The sequence below is a fragment of the Pleurodeles waltl genome, chromosome 5 (genome assembly GCF_031143425.1).
Source record: "Pleurodeles waltl isolate 20211129_DDA chromosome 5, aPleWal1.hap1.20221129, whole genome shotgun sequence".
In the NCBI taxonomy this organism is placed as follows: Eukaryota; Metazoa; Chordata; class Amphibia; order Caudata; family Salamandridae; genus Pleurodeles; species Pleurodeles waltl.
In genome coordinates, this window is record NC_090444.1 from 1237443630 (window position 1) to 1237466285 (window position 22656).

Here is a 22656-nt window from a genome sequence, read left to right on the forward strand (position 1 = left end):
CATTTCCGAGGGCACCGAGGGCACAGGCTTCGGTTTCACGGTAGCCACCTAGGGCATAAGAACAAACGCCCGGTTTTGTCCAAAGGTAAAAGGTGAGTAAACGGCGGATACGTCGACCTATATCCAGGTCGTGGCTCGTGGCTCGGGCCCAGGCACACCCCTGAACTTAGTGCAAATATTAAACAAACTAGCTATCCTTGTACTCTCTGCAGCCTTACCATATGTAAAGATGGAATGGTGTACCAAAGCTTTGTGACTGCCGGAAGTGCGAAGAAGCATAAAACGTCACAGGATGTAGTCAACCAGACTGATTTCAGAGACCATTATTTTTATCTCTACCATATTTGGGGTTGAAAAATTGAAATCGCTAGCCAATCCAGAGAAGGATAGTATACATGTCTAATTTACTGCATGACTGGATGCTGCTCTGTGGATGCAACCTAATGGAATTTACTCTTAAAAACGTAAACAGATTAAAACAAAGGACAATGTTGAAATGAAATGAAACTAACTGCCCCAGGCTGCAGATTCAGAGTGGAGTGAAGAGTAGGTCTGAGCAGAATTTGGAATAACAGAAGTAATTTCAGTAATTCCACATTACTCTTTTATGCAGAATTACAGACAATTACACGATTACCCCCCCCCCCCCACTTCATTAAGAGCAATTTGGGGGGACAAATCCCACAGACAGAGTACATTCGGTGAGCACAAGCGGAATGAGCACACACAGCCGTTCGCTAATTGCGTTTTGATGCATTTAGTGCAGCTTCATAGGATAAAATGCATTCCTGTGTCCATTTTGAATGCAAGAGTGCATTTTCCTCCAAGAAAATAGTGCTAAACGTCAGTAGTAAATTGGGGAAAATCCTATCTCAAGAGCACTAGTAGCACTATTTGATTTCTGTTGCATTTAGCACTATTTATAAGTGCAAATGCATCATTTTGAGCTGCGAAATTGTGTTAAATGCAGAATTCTTCTTCTTGCGTAGTTCAGGAGTAATCTTGCAGAATCCTTCGGTAATTCTGTGAGATTAAGCTTCAAGGAATTACACGCGTTACATCCACCACTACTAAAGAGAGTGAGAGGCGGAAAATTGTTGGGAAACGATTTTCCCTCTGGGAGAACACCAATGGTGGTAAATGGGTCACAAGCTCCTTCACTGGTATGCTTTTGTTAAAATTCCTATTTGTTTCCCAAGGAAATTGGAACTATGACTGAATTGCCACTGCGGGGGTGGCGACTACAGCATTAACATTAGCACTGTGGAAAAATGACCAGAAGTACTGAGTAGATTTCTAACTCTCCCGATCCTCCTTCCCCCCCCCCTCCAAAAAAAAAACAGTCGAAAATAAGGTGGCTGACTTCCCCCAAGCAGATTCACGCAGGAAGTCCAAATGAACTAACGATCACGGTTCTGCAGGTAAACAGAAAAAAAACTCCACATTCATTTCCAATGCGAGAGAGAGAGGCACAGTAAGCAAGTCTTAACCAGCGAAGGCTTAAAACTGCTGCGTAGTTAGTTAAGGGACAGATCCCATGTTTGGGTATATAGAATTGAAGTGACCAAGTTATGAATAAAATAATTGCGGTCGACTAATGATTTTTGGCTTGTAGCCTGCCGTAGGTTTTTTGTTTAATTTTCTTTCTTTTAAATGTTCTTGTTTTAATTGTAGTTGCTAGTTTTTGCAGACCCCATAATATATTATGCTAAATGCTTTTTGTGTATATTTGCTGAATTTAATGCAATGCGTTAGAAGTGATGCATGCAGGTGTGTACACTGAATATGTAGCCCATGTAAGCAACCTGACTGTCAAAAGAATATGGAAAAAGTTAATATAAATAGTTGCCTCCCAGTGATCATCATCTTCGGCTCCAACAAATCAGCATGGGACGACTCCTGGTGGCCTGCCACTCTGGGGTTCTGCTCCAACGCCCACCACCCACGCACACATCCTCGTCTTCATACTGGACTCATCACTCTCTATGACCCAGCAAGTCAACGCCATCTCATCCTCTTGTTTTAACACCCTCAGAATGCTTCGCAAGACCTTCAGATGGATTCCAGTTGAAACCAGAAGAAAAGTCACCCACGCCCTTGTCAGCAACAGACTGGACTACAGCAAAGCCCTCTATGCGGGAACAATGGCCAAGCTCCAGAGGAAACTCCAGCGCATCCAGAACACCTCAGCACGACTCATCCTAAACCTCCCTCGCCACGAACACAAAACCTGGAACTCCCTCCCTGTCAACCTACCCCTGACCCAGGACCTCCCGACCTTCAGGAAGCACCTTAAGACCTGGCTCTTCGATCAGTAGCACCCCCCACCCAAGCGCCTTGAGACCCTCACGGGTGAGTAGCGCGCTTAACAAATTACTGATTGATTGATTGAATGCTTATTTTACCTATGCTTTTCTGTTAGTAAATGATTTCTAAGGATGAAGTTGACAAATAAAAATAATCGTTAAAAATATTAAATTATGCAGATTATTTAATAAGAAAGGGCCCGATCATTACAGATTTTTATACACAAACTCAACATGAGTTTGGAAAATGTCCAGCATAAACAAAGATTCCAATCCTCATTCATAGAATAAGGACTGTCATTCTTTCCTGTGTGTAAATGTTTCTATGAACTTGGCAATTCCCCGAATATGGTGAAGGCTCCACAACCATTGTATTAGGGGTGGTCGCCCTGAAAAATCTGATGAACACCACTTGAAAATTCACTACTGTCAAGGACAGATCTTAGTGTGTTTCTGTGGTTGGACTAAGGATGGAGCGAAAACCGTATTTAATTGGAAGTGGCCGTCTATGAGGAAAAAAGCAACATCTAACAGTTTGGCCTGCAACAGGTCTAATATGAGGGCTCTAAACTAGGCCACAAATTTTGCCCAGCACCAAGGGTAAATGGATTTCATAGAAGGATGCCATGCAGAAAGGATTACATCCACTACCTCTTAAGGTACGCTGAACAAAATTAAATGCCACTACTCAATCTCCACATGAATATGTAGATTGTGCAGACCCAGGTGCAGAATTCTGCCATTCTGCTGCGACAGAAGATTCTTCTGAAGCAATGGTCTGAACGGAAGACAGATGTTCAAGGCCAGACGTTCTGGGTACTACATTCTCTTTGTTCAATCTGGAGCAAACAGGCTAACTTGGGCATGGTTGTTTCTGATAGTCAGAACTGGAGGAAAGAGAGACAGAAGGGTAAAGGTGTACAGGAGCCTCATGCTCCACTCTAGCCAGAACAACTCTCCAAGAAAGAGTCTTCTTGGAAACTCCAGCAGGCAAAAAGTCTGACACTGTGCACTCAACGGTGACAAAAAGATCAAGCTAGTGTTATTTCCACTTTTGAAAGATGCTGTGTGCCCCCTCAGGTGGCACAGGGCCCAGGATTCCGCTAAGCCCTGCTTGCTGGAGTTCCACATGGCGGTGGTTGTCTATGAAAACCTGTACCAGCTCTGCTTAATGGACAGTAGAAAGGCAATCATTGACAGGTGAATGGTCGCTAATTCAACAGATCTGATTTGGAGTCAAGTTTCCACTGGAGACCGGAGTCCTCTATTTCCACTGTCCCAGATGGCCTTCCCAATCCAACAACGAATTCATTTGTCTCAACTGTTAGCTCTGAGTGGGGTAGGGAGATTGGTTTGCTGCTGGTCCAACTGTGATTCAGCAACCACAATTGCAGATCTTTTGTAGTCTCTTATGACACCTGGATCGAATCTGAGAGGTTCTCGTGATGTTTATACTACTAAGACTTCAAATTACATTGCAGAGCCCAACTGGCCCTCTAGAGTGATGCCCTAGCAGGATGCAGGAGGCCAAGAGGTTTCAGAGCCACTCTCACTTGGACCCAAGTCAAGCATTGAAGCATCAGGACTATAGCCCAAATATCCTGGACTCACTGAGGCAGAGGGATGCTAGAAACAGCACTGTCCAGGGTGGCTCCACTGAAAAGGGAGCTTCTGCCAAGGAGTCAGGTAAGACTTAGGCACATTGATGGAAAACCCCAGAGATGTTAAGAGGTCGGCCATTGTATGGAAAGGGTTCACGACTGGTTTAGGTGAGTCTGCCTTTAGCAACCAGTTGTCGAGGTATGGGAAGACTGGTATTCCCAACCTCCTTAGATGGACAGCAGCCACCACCATCACTTTTGTGAACCCACAAGTGAAGTCTGTGGAACTGCAAGACGGGTAGAGGAATATAAGCATCTTGAAAATCCAATACTACCATTGAGCCACCTGGAACCACGGCAGACAGAACATGAGACAGAGTCAGCACCTTGAAAGCGTCCTTATTGAGGAACAAGTTCAGAGAGCGTAGGTTTAAAACAGGACACAGTCCTAGGTTCTCCTTCAGCACCAGAAAGTAACAGAAGTAGCAGCCAGTCCTGATCTCAGTGTACTCTCTATGGCTCCTTTCTCCAAAAGAGTCTGAATCTCCTTCTGTAAAACAGACAAGAGGTCCTCCAGAAGCTGATGTGGTGTAGGAGGCATATCAGGAGGGGTGGTTAGGAAGAGTAGGGCACAACTACTCCTGACAATTTGTTAGCACCTATTACTCTGATGTGGAGGATATAACTTATCCACCTGTGGAGGAAATAACTTATCCGGCCTCTAAACAGGGTGACAGTAATGCGCTAAGTGCAAACTAAAGTGGTTCTGCAGTAGCAGGAGGGTGGGGATTGGGTACTACGTTGCCCTGCCCAGTCACTGGCCTCTACCCCAAAAGGTTTGGAGACCTGTTGATGTGGAGACAGATTTTGGCATTGCCTCTGCTGAATGCCTCTTCTGAAGCTTTGAGCAGGGTGATTTTATTGGGACAACTCCTGCATGGGTGCTAGAAGACCCAGGGAGCATGCTGTGGCCTTGCTTTCTTTAAAGCACCCTGATGCAGAGTCCACCTTGTCTCTAAAGAAACAGGTTCCACCGAATGTCAAGTTCATTAGAGATGTTTTGGCATCACTTGAGAGGCCTGTGGATCTAATCTATGCATGGTGTTGAAGCACCACACTGGTACTGGCTGGCCTTCCAAATAGTAGGTAGGGTAAAGTCCTGAACAAATTACACATTTTATAGAGACTTGGCCATCCAGAAATATTTGGGTTACATGTTTGGGACAGCAGCAAGATTTCGGCTGCGCATCCGAGTAATGTCCCAATTGGCAACTCGAATTGACTGGTATAAGACAAGCCCAGCAGAAGAGAAGACACATTTTCTGATGGCCTTGATGCATTTGGATTCTCTATTTGGAGGCGTTGTAGGAAAATAATTTGGGTTCAGATGACTGGTATAGGCCTGAACCACAAGACTCTCAGGTGTGGGGTGTTGGAGCAGGAAAGGTGGATCCCCCAGAATTGGTCTATGCCATCTCGCTCTTTGTCGATTGACTGGCAGACAAGATCCCGGTTTCCTTCAGGTACCCATGAGGATATCTGATAAGGTCTCATTAAAGGGAAGGCCCGGTTATGATTAAATCTGTCCTAGTTGCAGGAGTTCAGTGGGGAGGATAATTTTCACTTCCTCGGAGGGTAACTGCAAGTCAATGATTATGGCAGCTCTACGAACGACCATGACAAAGGATGCTGATTCCTCCACATAGGAGTCAGATGGAGAATGGAAGCTAGGGGGATGTGTCAAGTCCACTGGCGCCATGGAGAAGAAAAACATATTTTCGTTATCAGAGATTTTTGACGCATCATCCCCACAGTCATCTCCATGGTGTTAGAGGAATGAAAACCTTTGAGGTAGTGGAATCACATCAGTCATAAAGAGACTGTAGTTGAAGTCGAGGTGGCTGTGTCTTCGAATGAGGTCGCAGCAGATTCGCTTCAGAGTCTGAAAGGACTATGGGTTCTACTAACAGCATGTGTAACAATGCTGCCAGTGTCAACGTGTGGGGGTCCAGCACAGATCCCAATGCCGTACTCTGAGTCAGAGCGGGGGTTGCCATGCAGTTCGGGGTGGACCCCATTGCGGGGTCTAGAGGCAAGGTTGGCATCAGGGATGGATTTGATGGCAGTAACCCGACTAGGGGCCCTTCATGAGGGCAAAATGTACACCATAGTGCTCCGGAAATGTAGTGAAAATGCTGACACGGCTTCCTAAATGCCACTATATTGATGTATGGCAGCAGAAATCGGTTGCGGTAATCCCTTCAACTACAAATGTATTGCATGAGTCAGAATTTAGCAGTTTACATTACAGCTAATATGTAAATCCTAGGGTCCATCTGTTATTGACAGGACAGTCCACTTGAATTTAGGGCAGCAATTATGTAAAAAAAAAAAAAATAAAAAAAAAAAAAAACATTGTTAATGCCAGCATGTCTGGCTTTAATGAGCCAACGCATCATACAAAAGGATTCAGAAATACTGTTGCATGCATAAATGCTGTTTATCACATTAAAGCCTGCACTACTGCTTTGGAAATGCTGGAGGAAAGTCACAAAAAAGGACTATTCCATGCATAGAAAGTAGGAGTTAAAGAACAGAATTGAATGTGAAAAGCAACATGGTAAGGGTACCTTTTAGATGTAAATTAGTCGCTCGTGGATTTCAAATGACCCACTTCTTGGAAGGAGAAAGGATAACATGAATGGCCAATAGCATGAGGAGGGAGAATAATGCTCCTTTGGGTAGCTTGGTTTATGTTAAAGAATTAGTATCAATGCGTCAGCAGGCAGCTGCGCTGTTACACAGACATAAAAATAGAAATTTTCGATTAAACATGAACATTATTATCGCAGAATGAAACGCCACATTAAAGAGATGGTCAACTGACAGACAAACCATTTGGATTTTCATTAATGTGTCATGATAAGATGCTGCAATCCTCCACACTATTGACTGGCCTGCAATCAAAGAGAACACCCCAGCGTCGGGGCAACCCCTTCAATGCCGAATATTAGTGATAAGAGCCACAGCAATACTAGTCTTGATTGGGCAAGAAAATAACTCAGAGTGGTAATGCTGGCCATTATCTGGTGATTAAGCACAATGTAAACTGTTTATTAACAAAGATCATCAAAAAGTCACTATGGACCAGCCACAAATTTGGTAAGTCCTTACCCTTTTAAACAATCATTTGTAAAACAGCGGCCACTCGTCCATTTGAATTTTAGGAAAAGATGAATACAATAATAAACGTGCATACGAAAGACTACCAACAGAATTATGTCTAGAAGTGGGCAACAGAAGTTACGATTACACCACTATCTTCTAAGTCTAAGGCCTGGTTGAGGCGGCAGCATGTGGACATTTCTGAATCTTCACCTCGGATTCTACACAACCCTCACCAACATGTGCATTAACCTACTGTACAACCAAATCGGCAAAAATATCTATCTATGGGTGAAAACATTATAAAGTCCCATAATACACTAGACATTTTAAAATCATGTCAGCTTGAAAAGTGGTATGACTTTTTATGTAACCAACATAAATTGGGACACTGACCTTGTTCTCCTGCGTAACTAGAATGCTTGTTCCTCCGGGCTTCAAAGGGACTTCTTCCATTGCCCCAAACACATCAGTCTCTACGGAAAAGGTCAACTCCAGACCCAAGTCACTGATGTCATTATCTAAAATCCACTGTAAGTTTTTGGCATACTCTGGGTCAATTGATGCGACATCCTGGTAATTCACTGGAATGCCTAAAGAAACAAAACAACACATTTGGTTCTCGGGTTCCTACACCTCGCTCTTTTCCTTTGTAAAAGGCTGCCCTCTGCTGCTCCGTGAAAATACTGCAGAACGCAATAAAAAATATGTACAGCGTATTACTATGTATGAATATTCTTGTAAGTAGTGAGTAACGCTGCTGCGTTTTAGATCTCGCCTACAGTCAGCTTTAACAGTCGTCTCATGCCATCGCACAACATACGCCCACATAAAACACATAGTGCGAATAATCTCTGATAACTGTCCAGAAACGTGGGAGTATAATAATATTGAGAAAGCTCAAGAGTGCAGATCTACAGTGGTGACCTTGCAGACTCTCACGCCGTGAGCTCTAACATATCCTGTATTTAAGTGGAAAATGTTAATAAAGACATTTATACGAACAAAAATAACTTGCTGACTCTTTCAAAGAAAGTTAGCAATGTAGGTATAATTAGTTAAAACGGTTATATAAATGTTTTCCTCATTATTGGCCTTAGCAACACGTGGCACTGAACGGAAGTGCCCAGCTACATGTTCGAAAGGTTTGCCTTATTGCCAGAGTAATTAAATGTCAAAGCAAACACGTTGCTACGTGTAGGTTCTTGCCATGTGGCCTGGATAATTATTTTTGTTGGCAGGAGGATTGCCACTGCCCTCTCCTTGGAGTTCTCTGTCGCATGTGTGTACCCGGTTTAATTTATACACAAGGACACGGAATAGAGCACACCTGTATGGGGCACGTAAGCATTTGTAAGGTAAGAGACGGGTGACCTCAATTGGCCCTTCTATTAGAAAACTGCCGGAAACGTAAAATCCCAGGTGAGTAACAGAACAAACTGCAGTTTTTCGGGATGGTTCATTGGATTAGTAGCTCACTGCTGACACACAAGGTTCCTGAAAGTTCTGTGTTAAATCCCAGTAATGTAAATTCAGCCTTCCATACGTCTAATCTGTACTGTCGTGTGTAAGTTAAACAGCAGCGACTCTTCCCTATGCATTGTTCGTAAATGTGCATGTAGGTATCACCAAAAGAAAGTTCTATGTGCTTGTTGTTTAATAACTATTGTCACTAACACATTAACATGTATAATTATAGTGCGCTTTAGGGGAGCTCTTGATTGGACAACTTTTCTGTCGATCTGTTTTCACTGCTTCGTATCTGATAGCTTTCTGTGCGAATTAACTGCTGTCCACTCGAAGAGCTGCTTCAAAGACCCATTTAATTAAAATAAGTTGCACACTTTAATAAACTGTCTAAGAGAATCAATTGTCGCTTTTCATTCTCTTGCCAAACCACATTCTACATTCCAAGTTCTTCCTATACATTCTACCCACTGAGCCTTGACTGCTACAGTGTAAATACACAACACATAAAATATACAATACAAGATACAATGCCATGTATTGAAATACACATAATTTACAATATCATGAAATATACACCACCTTCTCTCTTCTGCAAAAAAAAAAAGAAAAAAAAAACAATCAACAAGAACATCTTTTTCATGGATGTGCATGTGTTTTCTTTCCTCAGCTTGTGTGTTCCTTCTTCCTCCCACATAGCCAAGATTTTTTTTTTTTTAAATGTTCTCCTCTCTCAGCCTCATGCTCTTCCAGTACCCCAAGCATCCCAGTTGCTTCCTGTGGATTGACTGCCTCTGCCCACCACCCTTCACCCCACTACCCTCCCTTCACCCCTCTCTCTTCTCTGTTGCTGCCCACCACCTTGGAAAAATACATTTATAAAACGGCCACCGCTTAACGCTGTCTCGCCATCTGTAAATGCATGCATGATAACACATGCATGCAGGTCATCGCTTTTTCTTTTCTGCAAATGCCACACACCACCAGCTGAAAGTATTGGCAAACTAGAAATTCTGCATTCACAGGCAAAAGGCAAGGCCTATTGTCTTTGGAATGACTGTTTTGATTGCTTCTGGAAATACAACATACCTAGGATGTGCTTGTAGAAAGATCTAGTGAAGTAAATGTTGACCAGTTGTCGGTGGTAGAGAGCCAAGCCCAAGATCTCGCCTGCAAACCGGAAGAAGTTCAAGTGGTCTGGATTCACAGAAGAGTTGCTGTTTGGTTGAAAAGTCGTTCCTAAACATATTAAAAACTTGAATGAGACTAAGAATAGTAATAAAAGTACATACTAATGCAAATAATAAATTAGATTCCGATCAGTGAGTCCCGTTCTTTAAGGAGTGTAAACTCATTTAAGAAAAATATGTCCAATTAGTTCTGTAGCTCAGATGATCTTAACCTTTTGATTTCTGCGGACCTCTACAACAGTGGCTCCTAACCTGTGGTCCGGAGACCCCTCGGGGGCGGCAAAGCGTTCTCAGGGGTCCACGACTGCTTAGTAAATTAAATAATATTACCATATTAGGTCCCCAGCTTTCAGTAATGGCTTAATCTGGGGGTCCTCAGACTCCAATAATGATTCATTGGGGGTCCCTGGGTTATAGTAATGATAAAGTGGGGGTCCACGGAAGTCAAAAGGTTGGGAACCACTGCTCTACAAGATCACTACTGGGTACAGGGGAGACCACAGCCCATGCCATGTCTAGGATTTAGACCAGAAAACAAACACATTACACAAAACATGTACACATCAAACAAATACACAAACCGTGATACATTTTCGTTCAGAAACAAAAATATATACAGACATTGGATATTAATTTTAATGGGAAGGTTGGAACTACATGTCAACGATTAGCTTTTCAATATTTGGTTATATTTTTGAAAGATTAATTCTGAGGACAGATGCTGCGCTTCATAAGCAATCACTGTCTTTATTTTTAGGTACAGAAGAACTAAGAAAACGTTTTGCATAAATGGGTAATAGAGGAAGTCATTAAAATCTTCAGTACTTTGCACCATGCCAGGATGACATATTCATACATGCATCCAAAAATAAGCCAGAGACGTTTGCTTAAATTGACGTTTTACTGCATCAATGGATTTCAATCAAGCAATTTCTTCTGCTGCTACATGTCCTATTTGTCAATATCTACATTAAACAACAATTAATACACATTTTACTTTCATTAGGTGTAGGAAACCTGTGCAACATGCATGGCACATTTTGCAGAATCCAGATGAAGAATTATCAAATTACATTTTGGAACTTTTTTCATCAGTAGATTCCAAGGTCTTCAAGACTAGAAAAAACATTCACATTTGTTTTTGTAAGTGACAAGCCCACAATTCTAGCTTTTTTATCATGGTCTCAAATTTGTCGTCTACCTAAACAATGTTGAAGCCTCCTCCATACAAGATCAATTTGAGTGCATTTAAATGAGGGAAAATGTATCTTATAAATGTTAGCAGCGCTAAATGCAAACCAAGCATCCAGATCAACTGAAAATACTTATTTCATCTAGCAGACAACGCTTTGCCACGAAGCAGCCATCAAGCTTATGCATGTAGCAAAAATTAGTAAGCTTTGCTAGCCAATGACTGACAAAGCTGCTCAGAAAGCATGGAATTTAGCAACCTAGCTATTGAAAAATGCACATTTTTGAACAATGATTTCAAGACCTTATTCAGTCCGTCAGGAATCCTCTTATCGGCTAAATATTGTTGAGGAATGAAACAACATAGCCATGCAACTAAAGGACCGTTTTTGCTTATCTGTGCAATGGGTCCAGTTAGTCTCCCACGACGCCCACTGATGCCAATTCTTAGCTAGGCAACTGAATTCCCCTTGATGTCAGAAATGAATTCAAACTGCTGCATGCCTCTTCCACAAATGCATGTATAGAGTAGTGGCAAAAGAATAAATCTTAAGTAACTTTCACTTCGAAATTGTATCTAATGTAAAACAGAAAATGAGATTTGCAAGGTTTGTTCTTAGGCCACTTGCGCCAATAATTCTGTCTTTTACAAATTATTTCAACAAACTGTTCTTTAAAGTTGTCTGAAAATTTCTCAATTCACTTTTTTACTGTGTCAGTCGACAATGCAACAATCTTTCACCACTTTTTCTCCAAACATTGTCCTAACCATGGCTTTAGCAGAACAGAAGATTTTATCAACTCTCCAGTGTTTGCAAGAGCCTACTGTGATCTTAATTAATTTTCTAATGTGCCAGATTTCTTGCTCATTCTTTCTGAAAAATCTAATGGAAATGGTTGCATGTTTACTTTTCAAATGTCTTCGTAATGTTGACAGTTTTATGGTCTCATATGAAAATTCATATCGTAACACGCACATTGCGGCTATTCTGAACTTGTACAAGTGAAGCCTATCAATAAATAATTTACATCATCATTTATGACCTGACTTTAAATTTTGGATGATTCAGGACATCTGCCAGATGTGTTGTATGCCCAGTCTGTCCTATTTAGAGTGTATCAAAAACAGTATATTCTAAATTGGGTGTATAGTACATCTACTGCGTTTTGGTGGGTGCACCATATACAGGAAACTCCAATCCCACCACTTAGTCTTCTTTCAATTCGATCACTTTGTATTAAGCATAATGCATGTTTATCAGTTTCTTAAGTATTTTTTATGATTAAGCATCCACAGCGATATTCATCATCACATTTTGGTACAAACAAATCTAGTTATGCATAACCTAATGTTAAGGCACTCTACTGTTACTGGTTCTAATAAAGCACATGTTTGTTAAGACTCTTAGACCATGTAAGGAATTGGGTCTCTAGTTGGCAGAGGTATGCACCCTGTCCAATTAGGGGCCACAACCCTTATAAAGGTAAGTAAGTTACACTCCCTAAATTAATCTGTGCCCACCCTCTGTTAGCTTGGTACAGAGCAGTCAGGCTTAAACTAAGAGGCAATGTGTAAAGTATTTGTGCAACACACTTAAAATACAGTAACTCAGTGAAAACACCACAAAAAGACTCCACATTAGTTTAGACAGAGAACATTTAACTGAGTAAAACAAGACCATAACACCAAAAATCCAATAGGTAGACGCCAAGATATCAATTTTTAAAAATTAAATGTGGAATAGTGCTTAGAAGTCACTGGCAGTCAGAAGATTACTTTAGGTTGCGAGGGACCGTTGCAAATCCAAAGTTCAGGCTAACTGTGATGGAGGGTTGGTCAGATACAGAACCCATGCAGGGTCAGCTGAAACAGTAATTTTGATGGAGAAAAGAGTAGACATTGAGGGCACAATGTGGCAGTTCCGATCCTCGCAGTCAGGTCCCATGTCGGAATCGAAGTCCGTTGAAGTGAATGTGATGCTTTGCGGTCGAGCTGCGCAGAGCATCGTCGTTGAGCCATGCAGACTGTGGATCCGATGCCGTCGAGCAGCCTCTGCATCGGAGGGCGATGCATCAAAATTTTACATTCACTCGAGGCGTTGCATTGGATTTGCAGGAAACAGTTACTGAATCCACTTCTGAGGCCTAGGAATGGAGAGGAGCACCTCAGGCAAGGGTAGGACTCACAGATGGCAGAGTCCAGCAGCACCAGAAGAATTGGAAGCAGTCTCTGATGACCCTGACACCACCGAAGAAAAGGAGACAAGCCAGCAAGCCCTTGGAGACAGTCTGGTTCAGAAGGATGGGTCCAATCCTCACAGCACAGCAGTCTTTACTCTAGAAGAGTTCTTCCCATGTCCAGTAGTGATCGGATTTCGGGGGTCAGAGTCCCAGTACTTATACTCGAAAGAGCATTTGATGCAGGCAATGACCTCAGATGATCCCTCTGAAGTGCATCCTTTGAAGTCTAAGTGTGACCCCTACCCATCATCCCCGTCTAGGAAGACTTATCAGTATGGAGGTGATTGCAGATGCAGTTGAATGTCCTGTGTTGTGGGGTTCTGGAGGGAAAGGCACAAATGCAACAGTCACACAGCCCGGACCAGACACGTATTGGACACAGGCTGTCAGGCACACAGAGCAGAGAAATACCCACTTTCTAAAAGTTGCATTTCTAAAATAGTAATAATAAATCCAACTTTACCAATAAAGTAGATTTATCATTACCATTCCAATGATATGAAACATGATACAGCTGCTCCTTTCTGATCAGGAATTACAGCTTAAAAGTATATTAAGGAATTCCTCATGCTGGCCTATGAGAGGAGCAGGCCTCACAGTAATAAAACAACGACTTTGGGAGTTTTTCATCACCAGGACATGTAAAACGTAAAAGTAGATGTCCTGCCTTTTACATACATGGCACCCTCCCCTATGGGCTACGTAAGGCCTACCTAGGGATGACTTATATAAGAAAAGGGGAGTTTAGGGCTTGGCAAGATGTTTTAAATGCCAAGTCTAAGTGGGAGTGAAACTGCACACACAGGCTCTGCAATGGCAGGTCTGAGACATGTTTAAGGGCTACTAAAGTGGGTGAAACAATCAGTGCTGCAGGCCCACTAGTAGCATTTAGCATACAAGGTGTGGACAAGGGACTTAAAATAAATTAAATATGGCAATTGTGGATACACCAATGTTACCATGTTTAGCAAAGAAGCACATGCACTTTAGCACTGGTTAGTAGTGGTACAATGCTCAGAGTCTTAAGGTCAACAAAAAAATATAGCAAAAAACAAGGACCCTCATTTCAACCTTGGCGGTTGGACGAGGCCGACGGCCAAGGCTGAACTGCCAGTCGGCCGCCCATGCAGCCGGAAACACGCCGGCCGCATTTGGACATCCCCGCTGGGCCGGCGGGCAGAAACAGAGTTTCCGCCCGCCGGCCCAGCGGGATGTCAGCCGTAACATTGCAGCTGGCTCCTAATGGAGCCGGCGGCAATGTGGCGGACGGCGGGTGCAGCAGCACCCGTCGCGCTTTTCACTGTCTGCCAGGCAGACAGAGAAAATCGCGACGGGGCTGTGCCCGGGGGCCCCTGCACTGCCCATGCCAAGTGCATGTGCAGTGCAGGGGCGCTCAGGGGCCCCGCGACTCCCCTTAACGCCAGTCTTTCCATGGCAGTATCTACCGCCATGGACAGGCCGGCGGGAAGGGGAGTCAAAATCCCCATGGCAGCGCTGCCCTGGTGGATTCTGACCGCCGGGACAACCATGTCGGTAAACCGCCAGTCCCGGCGGTGTGACCACGGCACTACCGCCGCGGTAAAAATATGGCGATTTGTACCGCCAGCCCGTTGGCGGTACGATCACCATTTCAACCCTGGCAGTCGTTGACCGCCAGGGTTGTAATGAGGCCCAAGAGGTGAAATGCAAAAAGTCTGGGGTAAGACCACCCTAAGGATCCCGGGTCTAAATGACCGTCGTAACACACACTGTATTATATATACATTTTGGCACTCCAGCAGCATTTTATATCACTTTTTATTGCTTCTCCAGCAGGATAGGTAAAGGCAACAAATGTGTTTCGGCTCAACAGAATTTTGATCACCACAGTGCCCCTGCTCTACGTCTGCCATTTTTAAACACATCACTTCCCCATACAATAAATGAACATCACAAACAGACCATCATTCTTGCCCAGGGAGGCAGCCATTTTACTGGTGTTTAGAACCTTAATAATCAATAGTTCTCCATACTATGGCCAACAAAATACGTATTCAATATACCAAAAAACGAAAGGTTATTGATATACGGAAATAAATCACACTAATGACAAATTATTTGTTAGTACACATCAAACAATAAAATTATTGATATAATATAACAATTGTAAATACAAACACACACACGTTATTTTTGTTAAACCTCCAACATGAACAGGTTACTTACCTTTGGTAACCCCTTATCTGGTAGAGACTATCAAGACGCAGATTCCATACCTTAGAAATATCCCCAGGTATCAGACTGGATCCAGAAATGTTTTCGTGAGCAGTACCACTGTGTGCCGGTAGGTGAAGTCCTTCAGCTCCGTGTAGTGTCATCTGCGTCGTAAGTAATGTGCGCCATGCCTATACAGGTCTGATGACCCCGGTGCACCGATGTTGGTTTCTTTTCACAACTTTCCACGCCAGGAGGGCAGAGCCACAAAGAAACCTGACCACTGCTGTGGATAACTATGGCCCTGAAATCCATTCGGGGGTAGTAAGAAACCGGCAGATAGACAGTCTCTACCAGATAAGGCATTACCAAAGGTAACTAACTTGTCATCTGATAGAGACTTTTAGCCACATATTCCTTACTTCAAAATAAATACCCAAGCAATACCACCCCGGAGGTGGGTCTGCAAGACTGTTTCACACTAAAAAGTCCTGCAGGACCGGACAAGCAAATTGCCCGTCCCAACGGATATGACTAACGAGGCAGTAGTGTTTTGTAAACATGTGCAGATAGGCCAACGTTGCTGCCTGCCAGATGTCCAGGACCAGAACTCTGCTTGCTAAGAAAGTGGTCTCAGTCTTACCTCTGTTGGAATAACCATGCAAACCCTCAGGGGGTTGCTTCTTGGCCAGTGTACAGCAGATCTTGATGCAGAGCGCTTCCCTTCTTCCCTCCAACATATCCCATGAAGAGTTGGTCGTCCACACGGAGCTCTCTTGTGCGGTCAAGTTACAACAACAATGTTCCTTTGGGGCTCCTAATGTGAAGTTGCTTCTCTTCCTTGGAGGGATGTGGCAGAGCGTAAAAAAGTAGGCAGATTGATGGATTGGTCTACATTCAAGGGAGTGACGACTTTCAGCCGAAAGGAAGCTCTAGCGAGCAAAACCAGCTTGTCTGGCTAGAAGTGCAGGTATGGAGGCTTGGATGACAAAGCCTGAACTCACTGACCCTCCAGGCAGATGTTATTGCCACCAGGAAGGCAGTCTTGATGGTAAGGAGTCTGAGGGGACAATTATGTAATGGCTCAAAGGGAGCGCATATTAGAAAAGTTAGGGCAAGACTAAGGTTCCACTGAGGCATGCTGAAGGGCGAAGGTGGAAACGTGTTGCAACCCCTTTAAGAATTTATTTACAACAGTGGGATTTGAAGAAGGATGGCTGATCAGGCAACCACAGGAAGGCTGAGATTGAAGAAAGATAGCCCTTTAGGTTGCCCAGAGCAGAGGCCTGCTGGGCGAGAGAAAGGATAAAGAGAAGGACATGAGAGAGGGGAGCAAGGGAAGGTCAGCCTCTTTCTCAGCACACCATGCCCCAACTGCAGGGGTCTAAAGTCTTGGTAGAGGCCTGGTTGTCAAGATAACATTGCACACTACGGGTGGAAGGGTGAAAGCTGTCAACTGTCGCAGCTCAATCTCCAAGTTTGAAGGCGGAGCGTTGACAGGTTCGGGTGGAGAACCCTCCCCCTGCTGCTACTGCAGAAGATCATTTCAAAGGGGCAGCCTGATCAGAGGACCGATGGCCATGCTCAACAGCCTGGGAAACCAAACTCTCTGAACCCAGTATGGAGCCACAAGCGTAACTTGGGCCCCCTTGTTCCTGATCTTTTTAAGAATTCTGGGCAGGAGTGGTATGGGCGTAAAGGCATACAGGAGGGATGAGCTTCACATCTCCAAGTGAGAGCCACCTTGAAAACTGCAGCATGAAAAACTTTTGACATTCCGCCTTCTCATGGTGGCTCTCCAACTGCTAAAAGAGACCTTGCGCCACCTCCGGATGGTGAAGCCATTCGTCATCTGCTGGGCATTGTTGGCAGAGTTTGTCCGCTCTGGCATTCAGAGAGCCCGCCAGGTGTTGGACCACCAGGGAAATGCCCTGTTCCAGCCGTGTCCGGAGGAGCAGTACAACATGGCGGTAGTGTTGTCTGTGAATATCTGCACTAGCCTCTCGATGAAGGGTAGAAATGCTTTCAATGCCAATCGGACTGCCCTGAGCTCCATTAAGTTGATATGGATTCCAGATTCCGCCAGAGACCAGTGTCCTTTGAGCTCCGCTTCTCCCTGATGGCCATCCTATCCAAGGAGTGATGCATCAGTCACCCCTGTGAGATCTGGTTGAGGAAGGGAGAGGGATCTGTCCCTGACCCAATCGCAGTTCATCAACCACCACTGTAGATATTTCGAAGTCTCCTCAGAGATCAGGACCATGTCGGAGAGACTTTCTGATGCTGCGCCCACTGGAACTTCAGGTCCTACTGCAAAGCCTGCATATGCCAGCAGGCATGTGTCACAAGGAGGATGCAGGAGGCCATGAGGCTCCTCAGCTTCAAAATATCACCAAAATCCAGGATAGAAGCTCAAACATCAGTATCATAGCCTGAATATTCTGGACTTGCCGTTCAGGAGGATAGGCCCAAAACTGCACTATGTCCAGAACAGCTCTGATGAATTTAGTGTCTGAGAAGTCAGTTGTGACTTCGGCATGTTGACAGTGAATCCCAGTGGGTGCAGGAGGTCCACTGTAGTCTAGATGCGGGAGACAACAGCCTGGAGAGAGCCCGCCTTCAACAGCCAGTCATCAGCATAGGGGAAAACCGTCAACCTTCATCTTCAAAGATGAGCTCCAACCACCGCCATCACCTTGGTGAACACCAAGGGGTGCTGGTAAGGTCAAAAGGGAGCATGATGAACTGAAAATGCTCGTGGCCTACTGTGAACTGCGGGTAACCCTGTGGGCAGGCAGGATGAGAGTGTGTAAAGTATGCGTCCTTCAAGTCATCCAGTCTCCCGGGTCCAGGGCAGAAAGGACTTGAGCAAGCATGAGCATTTTGAGCTTCTCCTTTTTGAGGAAGAAATTGAGAGGGTGCAGGTCTAGGATAGGACTAAGGCCTCTGTCTTTCTTGGACATCAGAAAGTAGCTGGAATAACAACCACGACCTACTTATGGCATCGGCAACCTCTCTATGGCTCCCTTGGTCAACAGAGTCATCCCTACCTGACTGAGCAAAGTGAAATGGTCCCTGTCAGCCAGGTGGCATGAGTGAAGAGGTGGTCATGAAGGGGAGGGAGTAGCATCTTTGGACATTCTGAAGAACCCAAAGGTTTGATATTATGGGCATCAAGTGGGACAAGAGATGGTGTATCCTGCCTCCCACTGGGTGTCCATGATGGTAAGAGGGCAAACTAAAGGGGTTTGGAGGCTGCCTGGGGAAAGTGGGTAGTAGACTGGATCAACCTCTGGCTGCCCAATTCACGGGGTCTGTGGGTACCACATCCTCGGCCACGCAGAGGCTGGGAAGCTTGAATGGCGTGTTGGCTGGGTAGGGTAGAGACGCAGCTTCGGTGACCACAAAAGGCAGACTGGAGTTGGTGAGGGGCCATGAAAGGCCCAAGGACCTGGCCATAGCTCTGCTATTCTTGAAGCATTCCAGATCTGAGTCTGCATTGTCTCTGAAGAGACTGGAGTGATCAAAGGTCATGTCCATAAGCGATGCTTGGACATCCCCAGAAAAGCCAGTTGTTCTCAGCCTGGCGTAGCACCCTAAGGCCCTCAACAAAGAAACAGCTCTGCCCAGCCAGTCGGTTGTATCCAGGCCACCCTGAATCCTGAAGTTCGCAGCATCTCTCCCGTCAGACAGAGCTTGGGAGAGTATGACCCAGGCCTCTTAAGGGACCATGGGCAGCATCTCAGCAACCAAATCCTACAGCGAATGGGAGTAATGGCTCAAAAAGCATGCAGTGTTCACAGACCGCAGTGCCAGGCTGGGGGAAGAAAACGTTTTCCATCCTCAGGTGTCCAGCCTCTTGGATTACCTATCTGGTGAAATGGTAATGAATGCACCAAATGTACACAAAAAGTAGAGGCTTATTCCACTAAGCTCTCTGGGGTAAGGTGTTGCGTGATGAAGCTGGGGTTTCCTTGGATGGGGTGGCGGGCAACTGTCCTGTTCACAGGAGATCCTGTGCAGGGTTCGGACCAAATCCTCAGCAGGCCGTCAGTGAGGGCTTCATTAAATGGGAGAAGTGGTTAAGTGGGGGTCACTCCTGGCTGAAGCACTTCCGTCAAGACATTAGTCTTGACTGCCACCAGGGTAAGCGAAGGTCCAGCACCTGAGCCAAACTTCTCACCAGCGTAGCAAATGAGGCTCCCTCCTCCGTAGTCATGGTAGGAGGTGAGACAAGGCCAGTATTGAGAGGTGTCCAGTCCATTATCTTCCACAAATTCCTCACACCAGTCCATATTGGGATCAAGAGGCTGGTATTCTTCAGGGTCCCAGCTCGAAGAATAGGACTTTGGTCTGGAAGGCATGGTTCCAGCTGGTGCCGGAATGGGCACTGGATGATGCCCCTCTGGCTCCCTGTCAGAGTGGGTGATGAGAAAGTAGACAGCGCCAGTCCGGTAGCCATCTGTGGATTCAAGGGGCCCAACTGGAGCCCTGGACAGAGCCACTGGTGGAGAGTAAGTGGAAACCCCTCCTGAACACATGGGGCCTAAAGGTGCCCCAGAGGGGAGAGAACACCCAAATATGAGGTGCATGGCCACTTAGAATTCGCAACGTCGGGCTGGGGTAACTCCAGTCCCCCAAAACTGGGGGAGCTGCAGAGCTGGTACAAGCTCAAATGCAGAGCCCGGCCTTAAATGATGATGCTCTCTCGTCTTGCCGGAAGACTTCAACAGATGTGGCGAAGTTGAATACCTCTTTGACATCTTACTCTTCTTGTGGGACTTACCCGAACAAAACATCAAGTGGGACAAGGATCTTGGGCTTCACAACCAATCCCAGGACTTTTCTCTTGACCAGGATCAAGACCAAAGGCATCACACACTGAGCAGCAAGAAGCTTGAGGGAGTGCTCCCTCAAGGCCTCGGGCGGCAGGTGACACAAGTCTTTGCTTCTGGTGTTTTGAGTGCGACCACGATGCAAACAAGTTGTGAGTCCATCACTCACATCTGTCAGTGACAGGTGCTGCAGGGCTTGAAACTGGCTTTCCTAGGTGACATCCTGCCACACCAGGGGAAAAGTCTCAAAAAGACTGACAAAAAGTAAAAAAACATTAGTCAAAAATTGCCTGGGGGTAGCTCTCTACAGATCTGCGGTGACTGGGGTGGAAAGAAAACAACTGACATCAGTGCACTGGGGTGGCACCTATACAGGCACTGCGTTGGTCACTTCAGGTGCAGACAATGCCACAAGAAGATGAATGACGCTACCTGCTGGCACTCATGTGTAATGCTCATTAAAAATGTAAAGATCCAGTCAGATGCCTTGGAATAATTCTAAGGAAAGGAATCTGCAGCTAGAAGTCTCTACTGATATATTTCATTTTCTAAACAGCACTGGATCCCTTGAATAGGTATTACGTACCCCAAGGTGTTCACAGACCACAGGTTAAGAACTGCCAGCCTACCAGTTGTCCCTAGTTGCAGCTCAACAGTGGCACTGTGCATGGTAGGGCCTCCTGGGGTTTTACAACACAAAAGCATACAAGGGCATGCTCTGAATCATATTAAGACGAAACAGTAACAAAAACAGGTTTTGTTTTTAAAAAGCTAATACATGGAAACCCAGACATGAACAAATGGGAATGGACTATTTGTGGGTATCTATGTGAAACCTGTCTATTTCTGTGCATCCTGTGTCTGTGTGCTATTTTTCATTCCCCAAGGTTGCCCTTCACAAGCACACCATTTAATTTGCAGGAAAACATGCCCAACTTTTTCTCAAAGATTCCACTGCAAATAATAACAATAGTTTACCAAAAACAACATGTCTTGCACACGTGCATTGCAGTCCCAAACACTGGGTTGATCCTCACATGAATGGCAGTTGCAGCAAAGCCAGTGGCGGAAGGAAGCAGACACATTGCCTCACTCTATGTATGCTATTTGATAGACTGATTCATCGTGTAACTGACACTCCGAATGAGCAATAGCTGAAAGGGGCTGACTTGTATCACTATATATGTATTATTATATATTAATAGCAAGTGACAAGGGAAGAAAGCAAGAGCTGCTTTTAAGGTATCATGAAAGAAATGTCAATAGATGGTCAGGCTTGGCTAAGCTCTGGTACCTAGAACTTGTATCTTAAGGTAAGCAAAACTCGTGCGCTCGCCATACACAGCTAATTATCCGACATATTACATCACTTGGGACATGGTATATGATATAATTAACAACATGAGTGCAATGGGACATGGATCTACGGATCCACAGCGGGAGGATCCGCGGAGGATCACCAGCCCTAGATATACAAATTTATTTTTACTTTAATAACAAAAAATACTGAAAGGATTTACGCCAAATCACAAAAAGGGCTCTTTCTGGACTAAGAGCTAGCTTTCTGCCAAATTCAGTGCAATTCCATCAAGCGGTTAGGGTTCTGACTGTGTTTAAAATTCTAAAATCCAGATGGGAAACTGCATAGGTAAAACACGTTTTGGGACGCCTTTCAACCCCCGCTTGACGAATCACCCCGAAACCTTCGACACAGCAGCTTACGTGAGTGTCAAACTAGTTTTGAAAATTTTGTGAAGATTCTTGAAACGGCACTAAAGCTATTGCCAAAACAAAAAACGATTTTCCTATGGAAACTAGGTCCTAACTATAAACACGTACTGGTGACCACCATTAGATTATTTATATGTCCAGTTGAAGGTGTTCGCCGAAACGCGTTGACATTTGGCCGGGACAGCGTGTGTGTGTTCTTTGTCATTATTTCTGTTACTATTATTTTTTGATTTAATTTTTGAGCTTCATACATTTAGATTTGCCTTTAGGAATATTTTCTCTAATAAAAAGAGTAGACGACTTTCATAAAAACGAATTTTGAATTGTTTCGCTATCTACTTCATATTGTGCAGCCATTCGGTGATGAAAAACGTTGCACCGCTTTTTGAAATATATATATATATATATATATATATATATATATATATTTCACAGAAAAACACAAAGGTTACAGGGGCGCTATAAAACCATACAAATTCAGCAGTTATAGTTAGAGTTATTTCAAGTAACTATAACTCATGCCTTAAGGTAACTATAAATCGTGCCCCCGCCATGCACAGTTTTTTCCGCAAAGATATTACTGTAGATATTACGGTGGTATTATTAATAATGTTATCAACAATGACATGAGTGTATCAATATGTGGGGTAATTAGCAGTGCATGGCGAAGCCACGAGTTATAGTTACCTTAGGGCACAAGTTATAAGCCCTAGAAGAGGGGCCCGTGCGTCCACTC

The 22656-nt window shown here is 44.5% G+C and overlaps 1 protein-coding gene across 2 annotated transcripts in view; it reads right to left on the reverse strand.

Annotated features, from left to right (window-relative positions):
- HACE1 (HECT domain and ankyrin repeat containing E3 ubiquitin protein ligase 1) overlaps nucleotides 1–22656 on the reverse strand; it is a 299062-nt gene that overhangs the window by 93989 nt on the left and 182417 nt on the right. For both annotated transcript variants that reach the window (XM_069235476.1, XM_069235475.1), the window contains exons 18-19: nucleotides 9629–9778; nucleotides 7469–7665 (exon numbers count right to left, since the gene is read on the reverse strand). In XM_069235476.1, the coding sequence (XP_069091577.1) occupies nucleotides 7469–7665; nucleotides 9629–9778 (347 nt within the window). The remainder of the gene's footprint in view (nucleotides 1–7468; nucleotides 7666–9628; nucleotides 9779–22656) is intronic.